The sequence below is a fragment of the Vipera ursinii genome, assembly GCF_947247035.1.
Source record: "Vipera ursinii genome assembly, chromosome: 1".
Lineage (NCBI taxonomy): Eukaryota > Metazoa > Chordata > Lepidosauria > Squamata > Viperidae > Vipera > Vipera ursinii.
The window spans coordinates 292,933,952-292,957,544 of NC_139512.1; the positions used below are offsets into that span (position 1 = coordinate 292,933,952).

Sequence of the window (23,593 nt, forward strand, 5' to 3'; positions counted from 1 at the left end):
TTTCCTAAGAGGTCTGCATGATTGCCAGCAATATATCCAAATCTGAATGTACTTTTTTACATAAGAGTGATTTAGCTTGTTAAAGGAACCATTAGCATCCACTAATTACTGCCTGCTTCTATGTTTCTTCAGTGAAATGCCATTATCAGCAGAAGTATTTGCTTTCTCAAACCAAGGACATAGTATTAGTTTGACTATAAAAAGTCATTCTTATCCAAATTGGCAGAAAAGCAATTGCTGTAAAAGTATGATTTGGAGTAATATGTCAGAAAGCAGGTTCTGCACAAAATATTTTTTTATATTTCTTTGGAATTGTTCATGGGATGAGATTATATGCAATGCAGTTCATATTTTTTTGCCTTATGGCCCAAATGCCCACTTTTTATCAGCAATTCCTTTAATAGTGTCATAAAAAATCCAGGATCACCATCAATTCAATTTCTCAGCAATTGCCATCTGATATCTATCCTGTTAACTTGAAGAGAAAGTAGATGTCATGAATATCAATCCTCCCTAGCTCTCAGAATTGTAAATATTAAGGTTTCCCAAACTGGGTATGCCCAGGGATAGGCAACCTTGGTTCCTTTATGACTCGTGGACTTCAACTCCCAGAATTCCTAAGCCAGCATGGCTGGCTCAGGAATTCTGGGAATTGAAGTCCACGAGTCATAAAAGAGCCAAGGTTGCCTACCCCTGCCCTAGATATATTGTATTTCAGTTCCCATTACTTTAGCCAGCTAGTCCACTTCTCCATTAGATAAGCATGGGGAATTTTAAAGATTCAACCATAGTTTCATTCCATACAGCATTAACCTTGTGAACTCTCAGGCTTCCTCCTTCCGTTATATATTCAAGATGGACAGTATTTAATATTTTATTGTTATGTATATGTAGGGGTGTGGGCCCATACATATGTTATATATATAGTATGTTTTAGGTGTGTGTCATGTATGTGTTTCACTTTGAGAGCGGGCAACTAAATTTCATTTTTGATGTGTGTCGTTGTGCCCACAGTAAAAAATGACAATAAAGATTATCTTATCTTATCTTTCTATGTCTTATTTTCTAAACTTGCATTCTGATATGTAGTTGACCTCTGAGTGATATAGGGATGGTGCAACATTTTTTAAACCACTCTTTTGAGTATGCTTTACAACATTGCAAAGTTAATATTGAAATCACGATAGGCATTCAAATTCAAATTCAAAAATCTTAAGGCATAACATTATGAAAGTTCAAATCATAAATGTAGATATAACATGGGAATGACTGATGTCGGGTGTCACATCAAATGAACAAGAGCCACATTTATTGCAGGGGGAAAAACTGGTATAAATTTTCAATGAATAATCAAGTAGAAGTCATTTTTATTTTACCTCTTGAGCAGTTATTTAATGCATAATAATGTCTATGAATACGAAGGATGAGTTCTGAACTAACCAACTATATCTTCCTCATTCACTTTTCTTCTTTTCAGTGATAGCAATCTTGTTAAATGAAGGATAAAATGTAAAGAGAAGCAATTATTGCTTGTAGAAGGTATAAAATGCAAGTATTTAAATCTGAGTTTTCCCCTAGACATTAAGGTTCAGTTGTGGGGAATTCCTTTCTGGTTGTTTTGTTACAATGCTTGGTCAGAATTTTATATTTTGCAATTTATATACTGTATATATTTTAATGTTACATGGTTATTAGTTTATTGTTTGTTTTTTCTATTTCTTTCATGTGGGATGGGATTTCTCCTCCTTTATTACAAATGTCGAATAGAATAGAATAGAATAGAATAGAATAGAATAGAATAGAATAGAATAGAATAGAATAGAATAGAATAGAATAGAGCTGGAAGGGACCTTGGAGATCTTCTAGTCCAGCCCCCTGCTCAAGCAGGAAGACCTATACCATCTCAGACAAGTGACTGTCTAGCCTCTTCTTAAAAATGTCCAATGATGGAGCGCCCACGATTTCTGGAGGCAAGCTATTCCACTGGTGAATTGTCCTCACTTTCAGGAAGTTGCTCCTTAATTCCAGATTGCTTCTCTCTTTGATCAGTCTCCAACCATTGTTTTTTGTCCTGCCCTCTAGTGCTTTTGTAAAAAACGTAACCCACTCTTCTCTGTGACAGCCCCTCAAATACTGGAATACTGCTATTGTGTCTCCCCTATTTCTTCTATTCTTTAGACTACTAGCCAAACTCAAGTCCTGCAAATGAATACACAGTAGGCTAAAATCTGCACTTGATGAATGCTGATCATCAGTTCATATCAACTAGTATTAACTCCAGAGCCTTGGAGTTCTGGACTTTTTACTTTCAAGATTTTTATTTAGGATATGGTTAAGGAGGTGGGGGAAAGTGCTCATCTAATTCATAGAAGTTGCAATTCAGGTGAGACAGCTAATACTTTAGAACAGTTTCTCATCTTTGACATCAGAAGTGTGGACTTGAACTCCATTTATAAATTGAGTAAATAGATAAATAATCTCCCCAAATTCTCCATCATAAATCTGAAAGTTACCAAGGCTGAGAAATACTAGTTTGGAAGATGAAAGCAAAATTTAACACAATCCTGTATCAGTAAAGACTTTTGATTAAGAGGAATTCTGAACTGTTACAATTATTACAGGGCTCGTTCTTCTATGAAAACTTCAGGCATAGTTTTGTAAAATACTGAAAGTCATAGAAATGTTAACTTCATTTTGATTATTAATAGTGAAGGACATATACAGTATATCCTACTTGATTATATCTGCAAGATTTGGAATCTATGACAATTGTGGATATTTCACACACAGCAGGTGATAGCTAAGAGAATCACCATACAACATTAGAGGGAGAGATCTATTGTGATTGGCAGCAATGGATTCCTGATGCATAGCTTGTCTTCAAATATAGATGAACACCTGATGGCAGCAAAAGTTAAGAATTTTCTATACTTCTCTGATGAAATCTGGTGATTGTCTGGAGGTTTGTAGCCTGGATAACCTTGCAAGTATATATGATTTATTAGCCATTCAATTAAACTTTTTCTTTTTCTGCAAAGGAAGAAGAATGTTGTGCTATCTGGTCAAATTTGGGGATATTGATTTGCTCATGAGATAAACATTGAAGTTTTCTCTTACATGGTCATTCTGTAAAGTATAGGCACACTGTTTGCTCACTAAATGGTGTTGACATGTAATAGCCTCAGGTAATGAATAAAAACTCTTATGTCTTTGTCTAGCAAGGCTTGGTGATTGCTGGGTATTAATAGACAGGATTAGCAAATGCAGCAGACAGCAAAGCTCCTACTTTTTGCCTTAGCTTCCCCTTTGCTATCAGTCTCAGGTTTGGCTCCAAAGAATATAGAGCAGTGGTTTGAAATACATAAAGCTCAACCTCCTTCGGTGTGGCTTATCCTGGAGGTAGGGGGGAAAAAAGCAAATTCTGGGTTCTAGGAAACCTGAAGATGTCTTTTCAGATTTCTGCTCAGGCACCCTGGAGAAACAACAATCTTACTTTTTTAAACAAAGACCACCCACTCTCTGAACAAGGAGAAACAATTATTGGTTTTTATCTGCTCGCTCTGGGTACGTACGGTTATGGTGTCTCTTCACTTTATGAAATGAAACATGTTTAAAATAGACTACTATATTAAAGAATAAGAGTCCATTCTCTTTCCTTGTGCAGTTGTTTGGACAGCAGAACAATAATTTATGTTTATCTTAAAGTAAACAAGAATTTGGAAAGGGGGGGAGAGCAAAACAAGATTATCAATCCAGTATGCTATTCAGGTACGGTAAGTTGGATTAGAAACGAATGACGTTTGAGTTGCAACTAGTTTTCTTTCCAAAACTAAGCTGTTTGATGTGACCTTTTCCCAAACCATTTGCATGAGTGCTAGTCTGAGTCTACTGTTTCTCAAAAATTCTTACTTGTAACCTTCTCAAGGTTATCTGAGGGTGATATCAAAAGAGTCAAGTTGACTGCTGGGCCATGTATTCAAAACCCCAGCTGTTTTTGCTGTTTTGCAGAGATAGAAGCAGGTGGTTAGTTTCCTAGAGGAATACCATTTGTCTGAAATAGTATAGGGATTCCTGCCTGAGCAGAGGTATGGACTAGAACAGAGGTCCTCAACTTTTTGGGCACCAGGGACTGGTTCTGTGGAGAGAGGTTTTTTCTGCGGACCAGAGAGTGTGTGGTTTTGTGTGCTGCCTGCATCCTGTGGATGGGGCTTTGCTTGTTTGTGCAGCCCAGTTGCTGGCATGCTGCAGTCCGGTACCGGTCCATGGACTGGGGGTTGGGGACCCCTGGACTGGAAGACCTCCAAGGTCCCTTCCAACTCTGTTATTCTATTCTATTCTATTCTATTCTATTCTATTCTATTCTATTCTATTCTATTCTATTCTATTCTATTCTATTCTATTCTATTCTATTCTATTTTGCCTGGCTTCAACTGGCAGACAAAACTGGAACCAATTAGGCAAGCTCAGAAAACTCCAATAAGGAAGTATTCATTGAAGAAAGTATAGGCAACCATTACCAAAGAGTTCCAGTGACCACTGTGTTTTAAGAGTGTGTGGAGTGGCAGGGGAGGAGTGGTGGGGAAGAGATGGCCATGGTGGGTCAACTGGGGTGGGTGGGCAAGTGAAGCAGCCAGGCTCGGGTGGCTAAGGCCAATTGTCCCATTCTGGATATTTACAAAATCAGCCATTACATTATTTTGATCCTCTTTCTTGCCCTACATAATGGGTAAGCGGTCCACTTTCTGTCTGTTCCTTGGTTTTTCTTGGTTCTACCTCTGCCACTGGTGGTGTTTCTCTCTGACTTTGTGAGAATTAATTTTGTTTGAAAAAGCAATACCACAAAGAAGAGAAGTTCTGATCAGAAGGACTAGTAAAGGATATTCTAAGGATAACTATTGTAGCATTTGAGAATTTACGTATTCAGGTAGGGCTCTACTAGATGTGGCTACTTCAATGGGTTGGACACAAATGCTATATTTCTGCACACCCCAAATTATCTTTTGAAATTCAATCTGAAGTGCTGCCTTACATTTTTGTATCTAGTAGAGTAATTTTGCATTTCAATACTTGAGTATTTCAGCATTTTAACCATTTAGAATTTTAATGTCTATAATTTTCTATTTTAGCCATTTATAAAATATATTAAGGGATGCGGTGGCTCGGTGGGTTAGGACGCTGAGCTTGTTGATCAAATGGTCGGCAGTTTGGCGGGTCGAATCCTGAGTGCTGCGTAACAGAGTGAGCGCCTGTTACTCGTCCCAGCTTCTGCCAACCTAGCAGTTTGAAAGCATGTAAAATTGCAAGTAGAAAAACAGGGACCACTACAGTGGGAAGGTAACAGCGTTCCGTGCGCCTTTGGCATCTAGTCATGCCGGCCACATGACCACGGAGATGTCCTTGGACAAACGCTGGCTCTTCGGCTTTGAAACGGAGATGAGCACCAGCCCCTAGAGTTGGAAACGACTAGCACGCATGTGCAGGGGAACCTTTACCTTTACTAAAATATATTGCATATATTTTAAAAATAAAATATATTTTATATTTTACATTTATTTTTTATTATTTTGGTATATGTGTTTGCCTTGTATTTTGGTCATTTTATTCAAATTGTTGTATAAGTTATTTGTTGACTGTATTTCCTTTTATTCTTTTCTTGGGTTACAGTATGTAGCTTTTGCCATTCAACAGTTTGAAATTCTAGTTAGCACTTCAATAAAGAAAATCATAATAGTACAAAATGCCATGCCTCAGTTAACTTTGGTGAGCCCAATATTTCTGAAATGTCTTCTGCTCCCAGATGTGAGAAGGTCTAATAATCAAAAGGAGGTATTTTGACTGATGTTACTTTTAAAGTATTGCAAAATATTCAAGAAGAGGAGGCATATAACATATTGTCTTTTATAGTCCTTTACAATCTTTTACATTGGAGGCTTTTAAGAAGAGACTGGACAGCCAATTTTCTGAAATGGCATAAGGTGTCTGGCTTGACCAGTGGGCTGGACTAGAAGACCTCCAAAGTCCTTTCCAACTCTGTTATTCTGTTATTACCTTCATATGCTTTTGATAGACTTAAACTTTCCTTTATAGCAAGTGGAATATACATTTTGGGGAGAAGTAATTACACGAATAGCCCCTAAATAGGAAATTCTTTATGCTGTCCCCAAAGAATCCCTAAGCAGAATTTGCCTTGGTTTATAATATGAATGCATATATTTGAACTATTTGAAATATATTTCAGATATTTTATTTAATTTTACATTCCAGGTTGGATGTCTTGGATTGGGAATAGCATTGTAATTTTTGTACTATATAAACAACGAACTGTTCTTCAACCCACGGATTATTTGACATTTAATCTGGCTGTGTCTGATGGCAGCATTGCTATCTTTGGTTATTCCCGTGGTATCATTGACATTTTCAATGTGTTCCGAGATGATGGCTTCCTTGTTACATCAATATGGACTTGTCAGGTAAGCAGTCCATTAGATCTATTGTGCAATTGTGAGAGATAAACATCACACAGTATGAAGCCTGCTATCAGGAGCATCCACCATGGATTGTCAGAATTTAAGATGGTGACAGAGCCTATTAAATCAAATCCCTGTTTGTTTTTTATAGTCTCTTGTTCCATTTTTGCAAGTCACAGAGCCATTGCCTAAGCAACTATAACTTTATATTTCTCTAATTATACTGTCTATTCATCTACCATCTACTTCTAAAATAGAGGTAGTCCTTATTTAATGATGCTAATTGGGACCAGGAACTGTTGCTGAGTGATATGGTCATATAGGACAAAAATCATGTGTGTGCCACTTAGCAATGATAGTTCCAGCAGTCTCAATAGCCATCATTAAATGACGGGTGTGCAGGTCATTCAGGACCTCACATGATCACAACTTTCATTTTTGCCTTATGTGAAGTTTTCAAGCAGTGTAATTCAAGAATAAAGCAAGGGAATGCCACATGCACATGCAAACACACACATACACTTATATTTAATACACATCATTAAATAATAAATATTCTTAATTCATGTTTATCTTAAGATGCTAAAAGAAATGTTTCATTTTTAAAAAAATTCATATAAAACTGTTACTCAGATTACATAAATATTGAATTAAAATGGACAATTATATTATAGAGCCTTAAATAGAATATATGGAAACTTCTGCCCATTTTGTAGTTGAGAAACCATTTCGCTGACATTGCTTAATTCAGAAGGATATGTTGCCTGCTACTTAATTTGGGGCAGAAGGCGAGCGGGGCGAAGGGTGCTTTGGCGCGTCTTCCATCCCTCCCATGTGAAGCGCGCCTTCCTGCCCCGCAGTCCACAGCAGCATTGTTGGCGCGTGTGGATTGACTCTGAGCGAATGTAAGGTGTTTCTGTTGCTGGAATAAAGCTTATTAAATGAGCTGGCAACCTCCGAGTATCGTTGATAGATCTTCCCCAACTTTCCTCCAGTGCTTCATAAAGAGTTAAGTGGACATCAGTTTTCTTGGTAAAAATGGAGAAGGAAGGAAGGAAGGAAGGAAGGAAGGAAGGAAGGAAGGAAGGAAGGAAGGAAGGAAGGAAGGAAGGAACAAAAAGGGAGGGAGGGAAGGAGGAAGGGACAAAGGGAGGGAAGGAAGAAAGGAAGAAAAGAAGGAAGGGACAATGGGAGAGAGGGAGGGAGAGAGAGAAAGAGGGAGAGAAAGAGAGAGAAAGAGAGGGAGAGAAATAGAGAGAGAAGGAGAGAGAAAAAGAAATAGAGGGAGGGAGAGGAAGGGAGAGGGAAGGAGAGAAAGAGGGAGGGAGAGGGAGGGAGAGAGAGAGAAGGAGAGAGAAATAAAGAGGGAGGGAGGGAGAGAGAGGGAGAGAGAGAAAGAGGGGGAGGGAGAGAGAGAGGGAGAGAAAGATTAAATTAGTAACATGGTTGTTAATTGAATCTGGTTTCCCCACTAACTTTGCTTGTCAGAAGGTTGCAAAAGGCGATCACATGACCCTGGAACAATGTGACCATCATAAATATGAATCGGTTGCCAAGTATCCGAATGTAAATCACATGACCCTGGGGATGCTGCAACGGTCATAAGTGTGAAAAATGGTCATAAGTCACTTTTTCCAGTGCTGTTGTAACTTTGAACAGTCACTAAACAAACTGTTGTAAGTCAAGGACTACCTGTACTTTACCACTTTCTCCCTTTTTTTTTGGTCATCAAGTTTTTGACACCTTGCTAGGTGACTGGTGGTATTCGAATGTTGCCATATTCTAAAAGTGGTACAATTGGTGAAAAGGTTGAAAAGCCCTGTCCTAGTTGACACTTATGGATGTGCTTTGCTAGTCTTCTGCCTGTCTGTCTTACAGAGTCAAATGCAAAGGAACAGGCTGAAACACAGAATGACCTTATCAGAGAAACAAATATTCTGCAAACCATCAAACCTCAGTTCAAAGCATATTTTCTGAAAAGTATCCCTGGTAAATGCTAAGACTATCATGGGGCTCACTTGCAATTCAATATAGACAGGCTTATCCACAAAAGTGATGTTTTATTTGATGTACATTTCACTTGTGCTCATTGAGACAGTAAGATGCAGTTGCTAGTGAAGGCAATATTGGTACAGGCAATAACACTAGAAACTCTGAACATATAGGACTTTGACAACAATTTCTAAAGGGAGCTACTGTAGAAATTAATTATTCATTTAGTGACCAAAACTGCAATCTTATATGCTTAACAGTAAGTCACCTCCTAAGCTCCATGAGCTTACATCTGATTAAATGAAAACTATCAGTCATGCTATCAGATATTGTCATGAATAATGTACAGTAAGACATAACTTTTTCACATAAATTCAAAGAGCATTCATAATTCAAATGACAGAAGACAATATGCATCCACACACTGGCTAAGAGGCTAAAATTTCTTATATATCCACACAATCTTGGAGCCATTCAGATTGAGCAAGATCCTACAGTGGGGACCTTGTGGTCCTCCAGATTTTGGAAAGATCAGACACTCAGTCCCCTCTGCTCAGTGTAGCCAAATATGAGGAAACCGCACCCATGGCTTGGACTTATGGGAGTAAGCTTAATACTGTAATTTTTTTTACTGTTGTTTCAGTACTTTTCATCTTCCATATTTTTTTTATTTGATTCTTTGGACTAGTGGTCCCTGCATTTTGTTTGTGAAAGTTTTTTTTGTCAAAGCTTTGCTTGCTTCCTAGAGCTAAGAAGAAGGATCTGCTTTTGTGCCTAAGGAAATTTTTAGTATAACTGCCTTCACCACCACACCAAATTGTCTCTTGGGATCCATAAGCCAACAGTCAAGTCCTTTGAGAATTCAGGTTAAACTCAGGACATTAAAGGGCCAATATATATCACATTATTATCTCTTTTTATCTGAAACAGATTGTATTGCATCCTGCAAAAGTACACACAAGTCTGTGTTCTTGTGTTTCAGAGTACTGTTAAAAGCACAGCAGCAGGACTATGATGGAGAGACAGAATAAAAGATCAACTTTCATCAAGAATTTTCACGAACTTTTCTTGTTAATCATTTGACAGTCTTATCCTATTAATGTTTACTTGGAAATAATTTCTGTGGAGTACATTAGAAATTACTTCCAAGAAAACACAATTTTGGCTTTGGGTAATCTTCTTCACTTTATCCTGAGAGAAAATACACTGGACTTGAATTCTGAGTATATAGGATTGTGGTATTAATATATAAAGCATGAAAAGAAAATTGCATAAATACACTGTGACAATTTTATGGGTTGCTTTGCTTAACACACCGACAATACATAGATAAAAATTAATGAATCCCTATATTATAGAAAGAGCAGTCTTAGTGTAAAACTGACAATCTGTTAATATTTTCTAATCACAAAGACAAAAGCCAAGAGAATCAATAATGAAATTAGCTAAACATTCCTGATGTACATTCTTGTACAAAATAATCATTACTCTCATCCTTTCTTTATTGAATAGAAAACTTCATTAAACAGAAAAACTATTCCAACCACAAATTTGGAGATGTTAAACCCAACAATGCTGCTTGATATTTGAAGAGTAAGATTTGTTCTTGGAACAGATTCAAGAACATCGAATTCTTTCTGCCCACTGACTGCATTCTTTCCTCCCAGTCAGTAATTGTATTGGCACAATATGCCAACCTATGTTTGTTTGGATTGTTTGGTTTTGAGTCTACATGTGATCTCAAGCATTGGACAAACCCTATGGTTTGTCGTGTAGGCTTTAAGGCTCAGTGTGTGGTATGATCCCATTAATTAAGCCAACCATGTTGCCAGGTGACAATAACCATGCAAAAAGTTAGAAGTTGGCTCAAAGTGAAGCACTTGTGTTTTTTCCCCTGAAGTTAATTCATTGACTGTATTCTAAGGTGGAAACATGATTTGAGATCTTGCATCAGATGACATAGGCTCTGAAAGGGAAATATTTATGCATTGCCCCCAAACAGATATAAACTATGGGGAAATAAATATTAAAAAGGACAATAATTTGAATAGAAATCTGCATGTCTTAATATTTATTTATATAAGCAGCATTTTAAATTAATTTCTGGAATGAACATTTCAGAGAAGACAAAGCAAACATTCATAATTAAGTTGGACACTACTCCAGATCATTTAGAACAGGGGTCCCCAAACTCTGGGCTGCAGCCCACTAAAGGGCTATGGCTATTCAGAATTGGCCTGCCGCTCACACAAGTTGAGTTGTGTGTGTGCATGCTGGCCCAACACTTGTGCAAGGGCCCACCATTCATGTAGCTCAGTTCCCCTCTCCCCTCCCCCACAGCCAGGCCATCAAGCCACAAAGGTTGGGGACCACTGATTTATATCAGTTCTTGGATGTTCTTCAACCATCCAATTTGTTTAATAAACTACTTCGTAATTAATTAGCCCTCACTGAATCAACAGTCTTATTAGTATTTCCTTAACATATAATTCCATATTACAGTTCGAATTAAATATAGTATATATTCCACTTCTTCTCAAGTTAAAGATGTTCTGCACATTTTAAAGAATACTTTTTAAAGAACACTCTAAGAACATTTTATAGAAAAATAAGTAGCTGTTTCCTTCAGGTATAAAGAAACAGCACATTTGGGAGATTGGTTCTATTTTACACTATGCCCTTCTGGATTGACAGTTACCAGTGGCATCCATGCGAGGTGTCAAAGAAGTTAAGATGATGGCCACAGCCATGAAATGAAAGCTTTTCTTGACTTTTTTTTTACATCTTCACCTCCCTGATTGCCTCTGCCTGGCATATCATACATTTTTCACAGCATGTGAATATTTTTTGCCATGAATATATATATACAAGAATCTAGTAAACAAAAATTTAATACTAAATTGGCAATAGATAAAGGTCAATGGAATTTAACAGCAGTTGGACTTAGAGTTTATGGGAATGTAACAATTCTAGGTTGATGACTCAACCCTGGCTCTAGTGGTTGTTCTCCTGTAGAACAACGGTTATAAGTGGTTGACTTTGGCTGTTTCATGGTCTTTTTCCATATCAGTCTCAAAATCTGCTTTCCCCCTTTTTCTATAACTCAGAGAGTGGGTTTGCTTGTTCATTTAATACATACTTCATCCACATTGTATGCCTAATTTTTTATTATTATTGTTTAGAATATCTGCATATTCTCTGATTTAAACATGAAGACTTTCCTTGATGATACTTCATTTCATTGATATATCTTGGAATATTTGCTATTGCTCTTGGTACTCTAAAACCAAGGGATGCCACTGCTGTCTAATCCAGCATTTCTCAACCTTATCAACTTAAAGATATATAGTATGTACTTCAACTGCCAGAATTTCCTGGCTGGAGAATTTTGGGAGTTGAAGTCCACATGTCTTAAAGTTATGGAAGCTAAAAAATACTGCTTTTATTTATCTATCTATCTATCTATCTATCTATCTATCTATCTATCTATCTATCTATCTAGATTGATGGATTTCTGACATTGCTGTTTGGCCTCGCCAGTATTAATACACTCACAGTGATTAGTGTAACTCGTTATATAAAAGGGTGCCATCCTAACAGAGGTAAGAGATTTGGGAAATATCAAGTTCACTCAAACATATTTGCACTATTTAAAAGGTTTTTAAGAAATCAGAATATTTTATTTTTTTATAGACTTGTTCAAATATTTTGGTCAAAGGACTTTTTTTTGCAAAGGTGAACTGGTTAAACTAGCCGCATCTAAAAAGCTCCCCTATCTAAGATACGGTATTTTAAATCATCAGATAATTGAGTCCTTTCCATTTATGGTGCTTAACACTAATTCATGAAAATATAATTCCAAGATTTACCTCAGTGGTTGGTTTTTCCCTATTCTGTCCTGTTTAATGGATCCTTGACTTCAATGGTTGAAAACTAACCCAGAAAAAATAATTGTGTTAGACAAAGGCATTAAAATAAAATGGGGCAGCCAGCCTTGCATCATATCAATATGGCCGAGGGATTGCAGGACTCCATACCTCACGGCTGGTTTTGCCCTGTGAGGGGACCCTAACCCTAAATGGGTCTAAAGTTGTCCCAGAGAGGTGATGAAGAAGGAGCCCCCTCCCCCCCACTGATCGCAGAACAATAGTGATCGATCCACTCTATCCAGGGGAAGCCCTGCAACCCAACAGGAGAAAGGCTAGCCACACCTTGCTGACTAGCCCAAGCTACTGGTAGCCGAAGTCTAAAAGCACAAACCAGAACAACGGTGAACAGCATGCTTGTAACTGAGTGAGAATATCGACCTTCTCTCTCCTATCTTGTAACTGATTTCCTGGAAAAGATCCCCAAGAAGCAAAAAATCTTCCAAAAGTGACCCTAACCCTTCCATAGACGGAAGTGGTGAATTAATGTTTATGGGGGACAGAAATATATTGAAATGAAGTTAATAATACTACAGTCTGGATAAATCTGAAAATTATGAATATTGTTAAGGTTTTGCATTTGAAAGAGTATTGATGAAACTATAAGAAAATAATTCTTTGTCTTAAAAGTTGGGAAATGAATAGATACTGACATCTACTGGAGCATTAGAGCATAACTACAGCAGCATTGACTCAGAAATTGGCAAGATGCCCAGAAATAGAAAAAAACTTATTCCTTTGAACCTCAGTGATTTTTAGCCAAATTAAAACAGCTGGGAACAGAGGAAAGAGAACATAGCAGGGCCATCTACTACAGAGTGAGAACTACATTTGTTTTAAAAACTACTGACCTTCTGTGACTATAAATACTCACTGAGCTGTGATCTCTAAGCCCAAGAATTGTTTGTAGAGAAAGAAAAACCCTAACTTTTGGCTAATCTTCCAGGGGGAAATTTACTGGAAAGCTTTTAGGTGGCTAAACATTCTGGACTGCAATTCTGGCTGGTTGATAATTTTAAGGCCCCTGAACAGAAGAACTGTTATAAAACATTGCTTTCAATGATGCTTGGACAATTGGAAACACATTGGATTACAAAAACCATATATAAAGGTAAAGAACTATATAAGATATGGTTGTTTGGATTTTAAGATTGGCTGGTTTGATAAGGCTAATCACAGAGACTATGATATCAGTGAAAGACTATCTGGAGGGGGGGAGACAAAATGGATGTTGCATACCTATGTAAAAGTGACAGGAAACCACACCTAATATTCCCTTCTGAAGGCCCTAGCCTGGAACATCAGAGATCTGCAGGAGCAATACTCCAAGACAAGGCAAATACTTTCCAGGAAGAAATGTATGCAATGCTGCGACAGATCTAAATGACAATGGTTTCAAACCATGATGAAATTAAAAACTACTTTGATGACATAAATGAGCACATGTTCAATCTTACAATTAAAGAATTCTCAGAAAACGACAATAAAGAATGAACAAACAAATCAAATAACAGAACACAAACCAGAAGAAAGTGACTTAAATAGAGAAGCTACAAATGTAGAGAACCACAACTTAATGCAAATAGAAGAAAATCTACAAGACTTGGCCACATCAATGAAAATGGAAAAGATATTTTATCTTTCAGACTTCAAAAGAAATTCGAGGATAAGAAAGAAGATCTAACAAAATGGATTATAGAGCTGCCAGGAGAATCATTAGAGCCTGGGAGACAAAAAGCATACCTCTTAATCAACTTGTCTTTTCTACTCCCAACAACACTTATAAAAATACAAGAATCCCCTGGCAATGGAACATACTGACTTGGAAAGCTATTTGGCAAAAGAAGAAGGCTAGAGTTAGATTCAAGAGACTTGATTTGACTTACCAGATGGAGTACTATATGATTAAATACTTGTTTGAATATGGTTAAAAGAATAGATAAATTTTGGATATAAAGGGGCCCTACAGTTAGAGAGATAAAATATATAAGTAGTATAGTATTTTTTATAATATATGAAAAGTGAAAATATTGGAAGGGTGTATGTGAATGAAAAGTTCAGATATTTAAAGGTAATAAATTCTGAGAAAATTATGACTGATAAGAATAGTTTGAATACGGAGGGGAAATTAAGCTTAAATAACAATTTTGAAAACAGTACACATAGTGACTTAATAAGATGACTTTTACAAATACAATTGAAACATAAGCCAACTAGAAAAGATGTTATACAGTATATGGAAGTTATTGTTATTTGTGCAAACACAAGAAAAATATTTATATCCAACCTTGTATGTATCAAAAATATTAAGAATTATATTTGTTTAATGTTGACAAAGAAGAATATTACTGGAAGAAGAGAAGATCAATGAAATATACTCTTAATTAATATATTGAATATGAAAGTATAGAAATTAACCATTATTGATTTGTTTTTAAACCTATGAATATGGACAATACACTGTTTACTAAGTACTAAAGATTGTTATTGTAATAAATCAATAAAATATATTTTAAAAAATGGGGCAACACTCTTAACAATCCCTCTGTGCTTCTCATGGTCTTCAGAAAGCCCTGGGTTTACTTCATAAAATGATTAGCCTGGATGGGGAATGGGCTGCAGTATATCTCAGAGAGCTGTGATGTCTAGGAATTCCAAGAATTGCAATTCTAATAAAGTTATGCTCAGTTGCCTAAATGTTAGGTCTGAAAGTAGGATTAAGTGAAAAGCAAATCCAATGCAAACCTGTTATAAACAAGCTGTTATTCCCCACCCCCTCTGCTATTGTCAGTATTTGTCAAATGTATTAGGCTTCAGTTCAAATGCAGTTTGAGGATTATGAATACTGGCATCCAGGACAGTATTGAGCTATCAGGTTGGAGAAGCCTTCTTTCAATGAATTTACATTACATTTACTACGGTAATGAATATGCTCATTATTTTCATTAATTCAGGACAAAACCACAGATTTTTATTACATTTCTTTGTTTACATATACAGTACATGTATACAATTTAGAGGGTACCCACTCCAAATTATTCTAAATGTCTTATACTTTAAAACACGAAACAGTAATAAAAAAAAAGAAATCACATGCATCCATATACAAACATAGCAAAATCCCTGCAGAGTCTCAATAATCACTATGCCTAAAAGCATAGATAAGACTTTCTGAACACCAAAATATGAGCCATTTAGATCTCAAGAGGGATTCTCTTCCAGAGAGCAAACAGTGAGACAGAGAATGTTGGTCCTAATAGACAATATTATCAAGAGGACCCAGAAAGTGTCCATTCTGCCTAACCTTACTTGGCAGGTAGGACTATTAGAGATAAGCTGCCCCCTATGCCATGAACGCATTATAAATGGCAACCAGCCCATGAATTGTACCAGAAAGCAACGTAATTAACCAATGTAGCTGACAAAGAAGTGGTGTTACATGGACATCCTTTTTTTGTAATATATTTTATTGATTTTTAAAAACATAAATCACTTAATTGGTGAACAGTGTGTTGTCTGGGTTTACATTTGTAAAACAATCATTAACAATTGATTTCTATAATCCATAATCCACATAATGGTTTTAGTTGATTATCTCTTTTCCCCAAAATGTCCTCTTTTGCAAACATTGAGTTAATACAATTCTTATTGTTTTGATAGATAACAATTAAATATATATTTTCCCCAATATTCCTAAAAATAATAATCACATTAATATAGTATTTCTTTTCTATCCAATCATTCTGGTTGCCTCATCATAGATCCTGTTACAATCCTTATTTAAATTTGTTTCTTCCACAGAATTCAAAGTATTCTTACTGGTTAATATTTTCTCAAAAATTAATTACATTTAAAAATTTAAGTCTGTTTTTTCCATATGAACCATCTCAGCACTTTTACATTTCTTAAGGAATAGATAAAACAGTAAAAAGAAAGAAAGAAAGGAGAGCAAGAGTAAAGAAAAATAAAAACTAACATACTACTTAAAATATATATCCCTCCTAAGCTAATATATATTTATTTCCAAGATTTCTTATTCTTTTAACCATAATTAAAAATATGTTTAATCTTTAAATATTCCATTTAATACACCTAGTCATCTAGTCCTTAAACTCATTCAAAATATTTTTCTTTTTTTATCCATTATAATTTTCTTAAATTCAATCACATTTAAATATCTAAAACATTTCTTTTATCAAGAAATAGAATAAAAAAGGGGGGAAGCATACTATATTATTTAAGAGATTTATCCCTCTTAGAATGACATATATATTCCAAATCTTTTCTATTTCTTTAACCATATTCAAACAAATGTTTCTTTTTTAAGTATCCTCTCTGGTAAGTCCCATCATCTATTTTCTTGATTTCCATTTTAGTCTTTTTCCTTTGCCCAGTATCTTTCTTGATCAAAGTATTTTTCTGAGTCAAAAGGTCTTTCCATGTGTTCATAAATGTTACTGTAGATATAAAATCAGGTGAAATGTCTTTGTACAGGGCTTTTGCCTTTCCATGTTTTGATGGCCAAGAATTTGAGTTTTTCTCTTCTTTTTTTTCCTCTGCAAATAGCCTTAGAGTCCCAGTTAAATAGATATTTGTAATCCAAAGAGTTCAAAAAATATATTTTTTCCCTGAAGTTTATAATTCTCTCTTTGTCTACAGCCCAGATTATTGTCCTTTTTTGTCACAGCTGTTCTTTGTTATTAAACCTTTGATGGTCACAAACACAGATTAGCTTTTCCCAGGTTTTGCCAAGTCCTATATGAAAATCATAGCTGTCAGAGTCTTCATCCACCACTAGGTGTCAGCATCTTTTTTTTTCAATTTACAAAATGAACAATTGTCTTTAGAATGAGAGTCTTAACCATTCAACAATTTTAGATTGATTCAAATTTAAGTTTTAAATTTCAGGCTATATATTTATTCCATATATTATGATCCTCCATAAAAAGATTAATTCTCTGCTTCCATTAGTATAAGGGTGGAGTGGAAATACCCCTCCTTCCCTTTTGGAGGTATTTTGCTTCTTGGGGATCTTTTCCAGGAAATTAAATATAGAATAGAAAAGAGAAGATCAAATTCCTCACCCAGTTTCAAACACGCTGTTCACTGTTGTGCTGGTTAGTACTTTTGGACTTCGGTTGTAAGTAGCTTGGGCTGGTCGATGAAGTATGGCCAGCCTTTCTCCTGTTGGGTTAGAAGGCTTTCCCCAAGTCGAATGGAATGACCGCCATCATTCCAGAATTGCCAGAGCACCCTTCTTTCTTCACCATCTCTCCAGGGCAACTTAGACCCATTTAGGGTCCCCTGGCAGGGCAAAATTAGCCATAGGGGTGCGGAAAACCACAAGGCCATGACCTGTCGCAGAAGTCTCTACATGGGCATCCTATGGCATACCCATTGCTACTCATGTCACTACCTTCTAGATTAATTGTATTTTCCAAATAGTTTTGCAGGGCAGTTTTGCAAACTCAGCGATAATTTATCTATGAGTTGACTAGGGCATGAGTGACTGTCTTGGATGGATCTAAGAACAGACCCTATAAGGTCCTATTAGCCACACCTGCCACCTGCTCTTCAATCATCAATTTATCCGTGCACAGTGCTGTAATTGTGTACATTGATTATGTGGATGGCCTTATTATAAAAATCAGTGGGGATTACTCTCAGGAAAGTGTGTGTAAGAATTCAGTAATCCTAACGCAAAAATTGTCCATTCCAATGATATGAGGTATACCCAAATCTGTGGGGTTCTTGATACTCTCTGAGCTTAGTGATTTTCTAGCAGATGTTTCATTACCAAATTAGGTAACATCATGATGACATCTGCAAGAAAACCACCAAGCTCAGAGAACACCAAGAACCCCACAGTTTAACCCTGTGCTAAAAATATTCTCTTCTATTGGTACCCAAATCTTTTTGTTCATGGGCCATAGTTGTTATTTAATTTTATTTATTACATTATGATTCTTTGTAGATATTGGATTTAGAGAACATAAAAGGCATAAAAAGAATATCCTGTGTCCTGTCCACCCACATTGCTTTTATTGCTGGATGAGTGGACATTCTAAGTCATATTCTCAGTTAATTGGAGGCTTCGGTGAAATAATTTTTCTTCAAAGTTAAATTGGAAGATATGATATAGGCAAATAAGCAGTTATAATTCAAGTATCTTTTGCATGAACATTATTTAATCCTCCAAAATATACACAACTGAGAAATCAAATTGTCTTGAAATTCTAAATGTAGTATGAGAATTTGGATTTCTTTATTTATTTTTTTAAATCCTGCATTTATTACTTTATAGGTAGCTCAAGGAGGTGAACATACATAATACGCCTTCCTCCTACTATTTTCCCCAAAACAACTCTATGAGATGGGATGAGAAAGTAACGGACTCAAAGTTTCCCAGCCAGCTTTCATTCCAAAAATGGTACTAGAATGCACAGTCTCCTAGTTTCTAGGCCAGCAGCCTTAACTGCCATATCAAACTGGCTCTACTAATTTCTTGATGGAACATTTATTATTATTATTATATTATTGTGAAAGTGTTAAAAACCCATTTCTGGTATTTATTTCAGTATATTGTATCAGCCTGAGCAGTGTCTCCTTTGCTATTTTTCTTATCTGGACAACAGCTTTCTTCTGGTCACTGGCTCCACTCTTGGGATGGGGGAGCTATACAGGTAATTCATTTTTTCTAATTATTCTACAGGTCTAGGTATGGCTACCTTTGTTAAGGCTGACACCAAATCAGCTATCACTTCTGTATTGCAAAAAAGGAAGGAAGGAAGAAGGAAGTCACTGTGATAGAAATGTCATAGTCTTCCCAATAGAAAGTTCTTTGACTTCCCAACACACATTTCACTGTACTCTTTGACATGCCTTAAGACATTCTAACCTTTCCGTCTAGTAAAAACAACAACAAAACAACAACCCAGCAGAGTAGTTCTTTAAAAAGCAAAAGTTAAAAATGACATGTTTTTATTGAAACGTTTTACAATACATTTTTGAATACAACCCCCCTCCTCCCCCTCCCCTCTCCCCAACCCCTCCCTGCCCTCCCCTCCCCCCTCCCCGACTTCCCAGAGCTGAATACAGGGTATAAAAATACAAATAAACATAATCTAAAATATGCTAACAACAATAAAACATTAAATTCTATCGCACTTTAACTCTTAATAAAATAACTACTAACTAGTTATACATCATATAGATCCACTACTTATTCAAATGCTAGATGAAACTTTTTTAGTCCCATATTTATTCTGAATATAATCAATCCATCTCCTCCATTCCACAATGTATCTCTGTTGCGATTGGTCTTTCAAATACGCTGAAATCTTTGCCATTTCCGCCAAGTTAGAAACTTTTAAGTCCACTCTTCTATAGTCGGCAGTTCTTCCTTCTGAAAAATGACATGTTTTTAAAACTGTACAATGAACCAAGTTCTCCTGCTTCCTAGACCGGATGTATGGAACATGTGAAATCGACTGGACAAAGGCCAATTTCTCAACCACATATAAGTCCTACATTGTCTCAGTGTTCATCTGCTGTTTCTTTGTGCCTGTGATAGTCATGGTTTTCTCATACACGTCCATCATCAATACAGTTAAGTCAAGCCATGTATTAAGTGGAATGGGAGACCCAACGGATAGGCAGCGGAGGATGGAACAAAGCGTTACCAGGGTAAGGTCTGGCCTTTTCTTCTCTTGCTGAAACAAAATTGCAAGCACTCCATTGTGATAGCTATCATATCTGGTCAGCAAAGATATGGTGGACAGATCTCTGCTGCCATTCAGTGGTCAGTTTGGATCTTTGCAGCCAGATATGGTACTTTTTCCATATGTTATTTTCTTGCTCTCTGTGGTAATCCACAGCAATGCAGCATAAGGCAATATAACAGATATAAATAGAGAATCATGACATGGATTTATTAATTGATTTACAGTATATTTAGACTGACAGTTAGGATAAGAAACCATGCTGAACGAAGGGCTTTTAGGATAAATGCATGAATCCATTACAAAAAAGGCCTTTTCTCTTATCCCAACTAATCTGAAAGCCACCACCACCACCCCCAAAACAAAATTCATAGTACACTTAAATGCAGCTGAAGAGTAGGTCATAAAAGACTTTCTAAATTATATCCTCTGGTATTTACTGTGAATAACAGGATCAATCATGTGGGTCACAAAAGTCAAGATAGCTGTTCTGTCCCAGCCTTCATGAGTCCTTGTTGTACGTACTCCCAAGGAGAAACCCCTCTTCCAAGAAACAGGCAGAAACCGCAAAAAAAACCCAATCCTTTTTATTCTCACAGACCTGAGTCAGTGTCCAAGGCAAACAAACACAGTCCACAGAAACTCGATCCTCAGCACAAACGGTTGCCTTTGGCAACCAGCACCTCCCACATCTTCTCCTTTTATAATTCAGCCAAGACGTGGCTTCCTAATACCTTCTCCTTTGCCTTTGGAGCTGCCCCATTGCATTCCTCTGTCCCACTGTCTTCTCCTGTCTGTGCATTCATGCTTCTGGGATTTGTCCCAGCTGTTCCTCATTGCTGTCCAACTCAGGCTCCCAGCACAGCTGTGTCTCAGCCCAAGCGTGATTAGAGGGGCCGGGCTCCTTGTCTGACCATAAGTCTTGGAGCTCCTCAGAGCCTTCCTCTGACTCTGATGTCACTCCAGGCCCCTCCTCCTCATCTGAGTCCTCAGACTCAGCTGCCAGATCCACTGACTGGCAAGGAATCACAACAATGGCAGCTGCAACTGCATGATTGATGCCTTGTTCCTTTTTTAATGTATTATGTGTGCAATGCTTGTGAAAAAGGACCAGGGCTTCTATCAAGGGCTGCAGCAACCAACTTGACTTTTGAGAAGGCAAACTACATAGACTATGGCTTCTGGGAGAGCCAGCTTTAGGCTAAAACCATGTAAGTTCTGGCTTTGGACCCCAAAGCTTAGCAAGCAGCTAATAACTTCTTCTGAGTTATTGATTTCTAACATTAAGTTCAGTAAATCTAAATTGACTCAGCTGTTGGGTGTGGAAATAGAAACCAGCAAGTCTCATTCTTCCATTTTCTGTCATCTAGATCTCCCTTGTTGTCTGCACATGTTTTATTGCTGCCTGGTCCCCATATGCTGTCATTTCCATGTGGTCTGCTTGTGGTTACACCGTCCCCAACTTGACCAGCATCTTTGCCAGCCTTTTTGCAAAATCTGCCAGCTTTTATAACCCCATCATCTACTTTGGAATGAGCTCCAAATTCCGAAAAGATATCTCCATCTTCTTCCACTTTGCCAAAGAAATCAAGGACCCCGTAAAGCTCAAACAGTTCAAGATCCTCAAGCAGAAAATGGACAACTCACCATCTCAAGGAGAAGAGAAGAATGCAATAAATGCACAGCCTGTCCTGCATTCTGATTCAGAGAAGGGGAATCATTCTAATATGCCTCCCCCAGCAAATAGAGAAGAGTGTTTGGTTGCTTTTGATAAATTGCCCTCAAATCCTGACATTGAATGTGATCGACTGTGATCAGGAGCATGGACATTTAATTAGTGCAACACAGAGAATATGGATTTCTTTGAGTGTCCTTTCTCTGTCTCCACCTTGTCTTATTAAAGCCCATTTGATTTTAAACAAAGTTAAGAGCTATGAAAGTAAGAACAAAATTGTAAGACTGATAACATTTCTTGGTAAGTGACTACATATGAAGTAAAACAGCACAGACTTAACATGAATGGTATTTATTTCTCTTCTAGTGCTGAAAGATTGCAGGCAAAATATATTCTTGTACAATTCTTATTCTCTGGCAGGTTTAACAAAAATGACAAATTTCCACTCCTTAGTCTTAGGAATTAGAAGTTACATTTTTCTGCCTTTTTATTCCTTGCTTGGAATCCTGTGTTGTTTTGTTTGTACCACCAAAGCACAATATTGCTTTGATATTAGCGAACTTTTGCCAATAGCATTTGAATGTGGCTCCACATTTAGCCACCAGAGGGTGAACAATAATAATGTTCTTCCAAATATACTAACTGCTACACAAACTGTCAGAAAATCAAGCCATTATTGGCCCAAAGATTTCAACCAAGCTGCAGGGGTGGCAGTCTTGATTCCTTAATCATAGTTGAATATAAACTACAGTCAAAAGCTAGATTATATATTTTAGGTAATGCCTTAAGCATTACCTAAAACAGATAAATTAGCAAATTTAAGGAAAGGAGAAATGCTTTTTTCTAAATATTCTAGAAATGCAATCCCTATCAGTCCATATTATTGTTGTTATTATTACACTGCCTTTTTAATATATATCTACACACCATTAAAATTTTCATTGTGTTTGTCTGTCTGTATCATGTTAGCCAAGGCTGCATTATACTGCAACAATTTTTTTTAATTAAGGCTCCTAAAATCCACTAACTTAAAGAAGGCATAAACATTTAGGGCCCATTACTCCAGTGGAATTGAAGTTTCTGAAGATGTTCAGACCAGTTTTATTTGCAAAACTGTGGCTATTGCTACGGTCCCGTTTCTGCAAGTCAATGGGGAAGCTGGCAGGAAATTAGAAGTCACTCCTGCTCCAACTGCTTTTTGCTCATGCTTATTCTGTTTTATCTAGCCACATCGGACTGCACTGCCTTTCTCTCAAAAGATAACCCAATAGATCACTGGATTGTCTAGCATATCTATATATTAATATTCCTGACACTCATTTCCCCACAGTAACAACAATCCTGTGAGATGGATTGGCAGAGACAGAAAGAGAGAGTGACTAGTCCAGAAACACAGATCATATTCAGGAATGTTTTGTAAAAAATATATATATTATGCAAGATCTTTAAGGGAACTGGGTATATACCCCTGCCTTTAATAGAACCAATCAAAATTCCAAAAGGTAGGGGTGAAAACTACCTTTTCACCTACATTTTTCACTGTAGTAGGAAATACCTAGAAAGGGAGGGGAGGAGGGAGAAGGAAATAAAACAGTAAAAAGTTCTAGCTATGTGCTTTTAATAGTGACATGTATCTTGGACTACTGATGTTAGCAATATTTTGGAAAATGAATTGAGAAGCAAAGATGATGACATTGTACATTCTGCCTTGCTTTTGCTAACACAGCAGTTCAAAACAATGTGACAATCCCATCTTACATAAAAATCCTGACTGACAGAGTTTTTAGATTTTTCATTTAACCTTCCTCCAAT

General features: G+C 36.8%; 1 protein-coding gene across 1 annotated transcript; it reads left to right on the forward strand.

Annotated features, from left to right (window-relative positions):
- Positions 1-3,443: 3,443 nt before the first annotated feature.
- Positions 3,444-21,920, forward strand: LOC310632852 (visual pigment-like receptor peropsin; the record flags this gene model as incomplete). The annotated part of the gene is made up of 6 exons (XM_083350313.1): positions 3,444-3,564; positions 6,265-6,470; positions 11,962-12,061; positions 18,964-19,068; positions 19,848-20,071; positions 21,477-21,920. 6 exons carry the CDS (start codon positions 3,444-3,446, stop codon positions 21,918-21,920), a joined length of 1,200 nt encoding a protein of 399 aa, XP_083206439.1.
- Between the last annotated feature and the right edge of the window lie 1,673 nt (positions 21,921-23,593).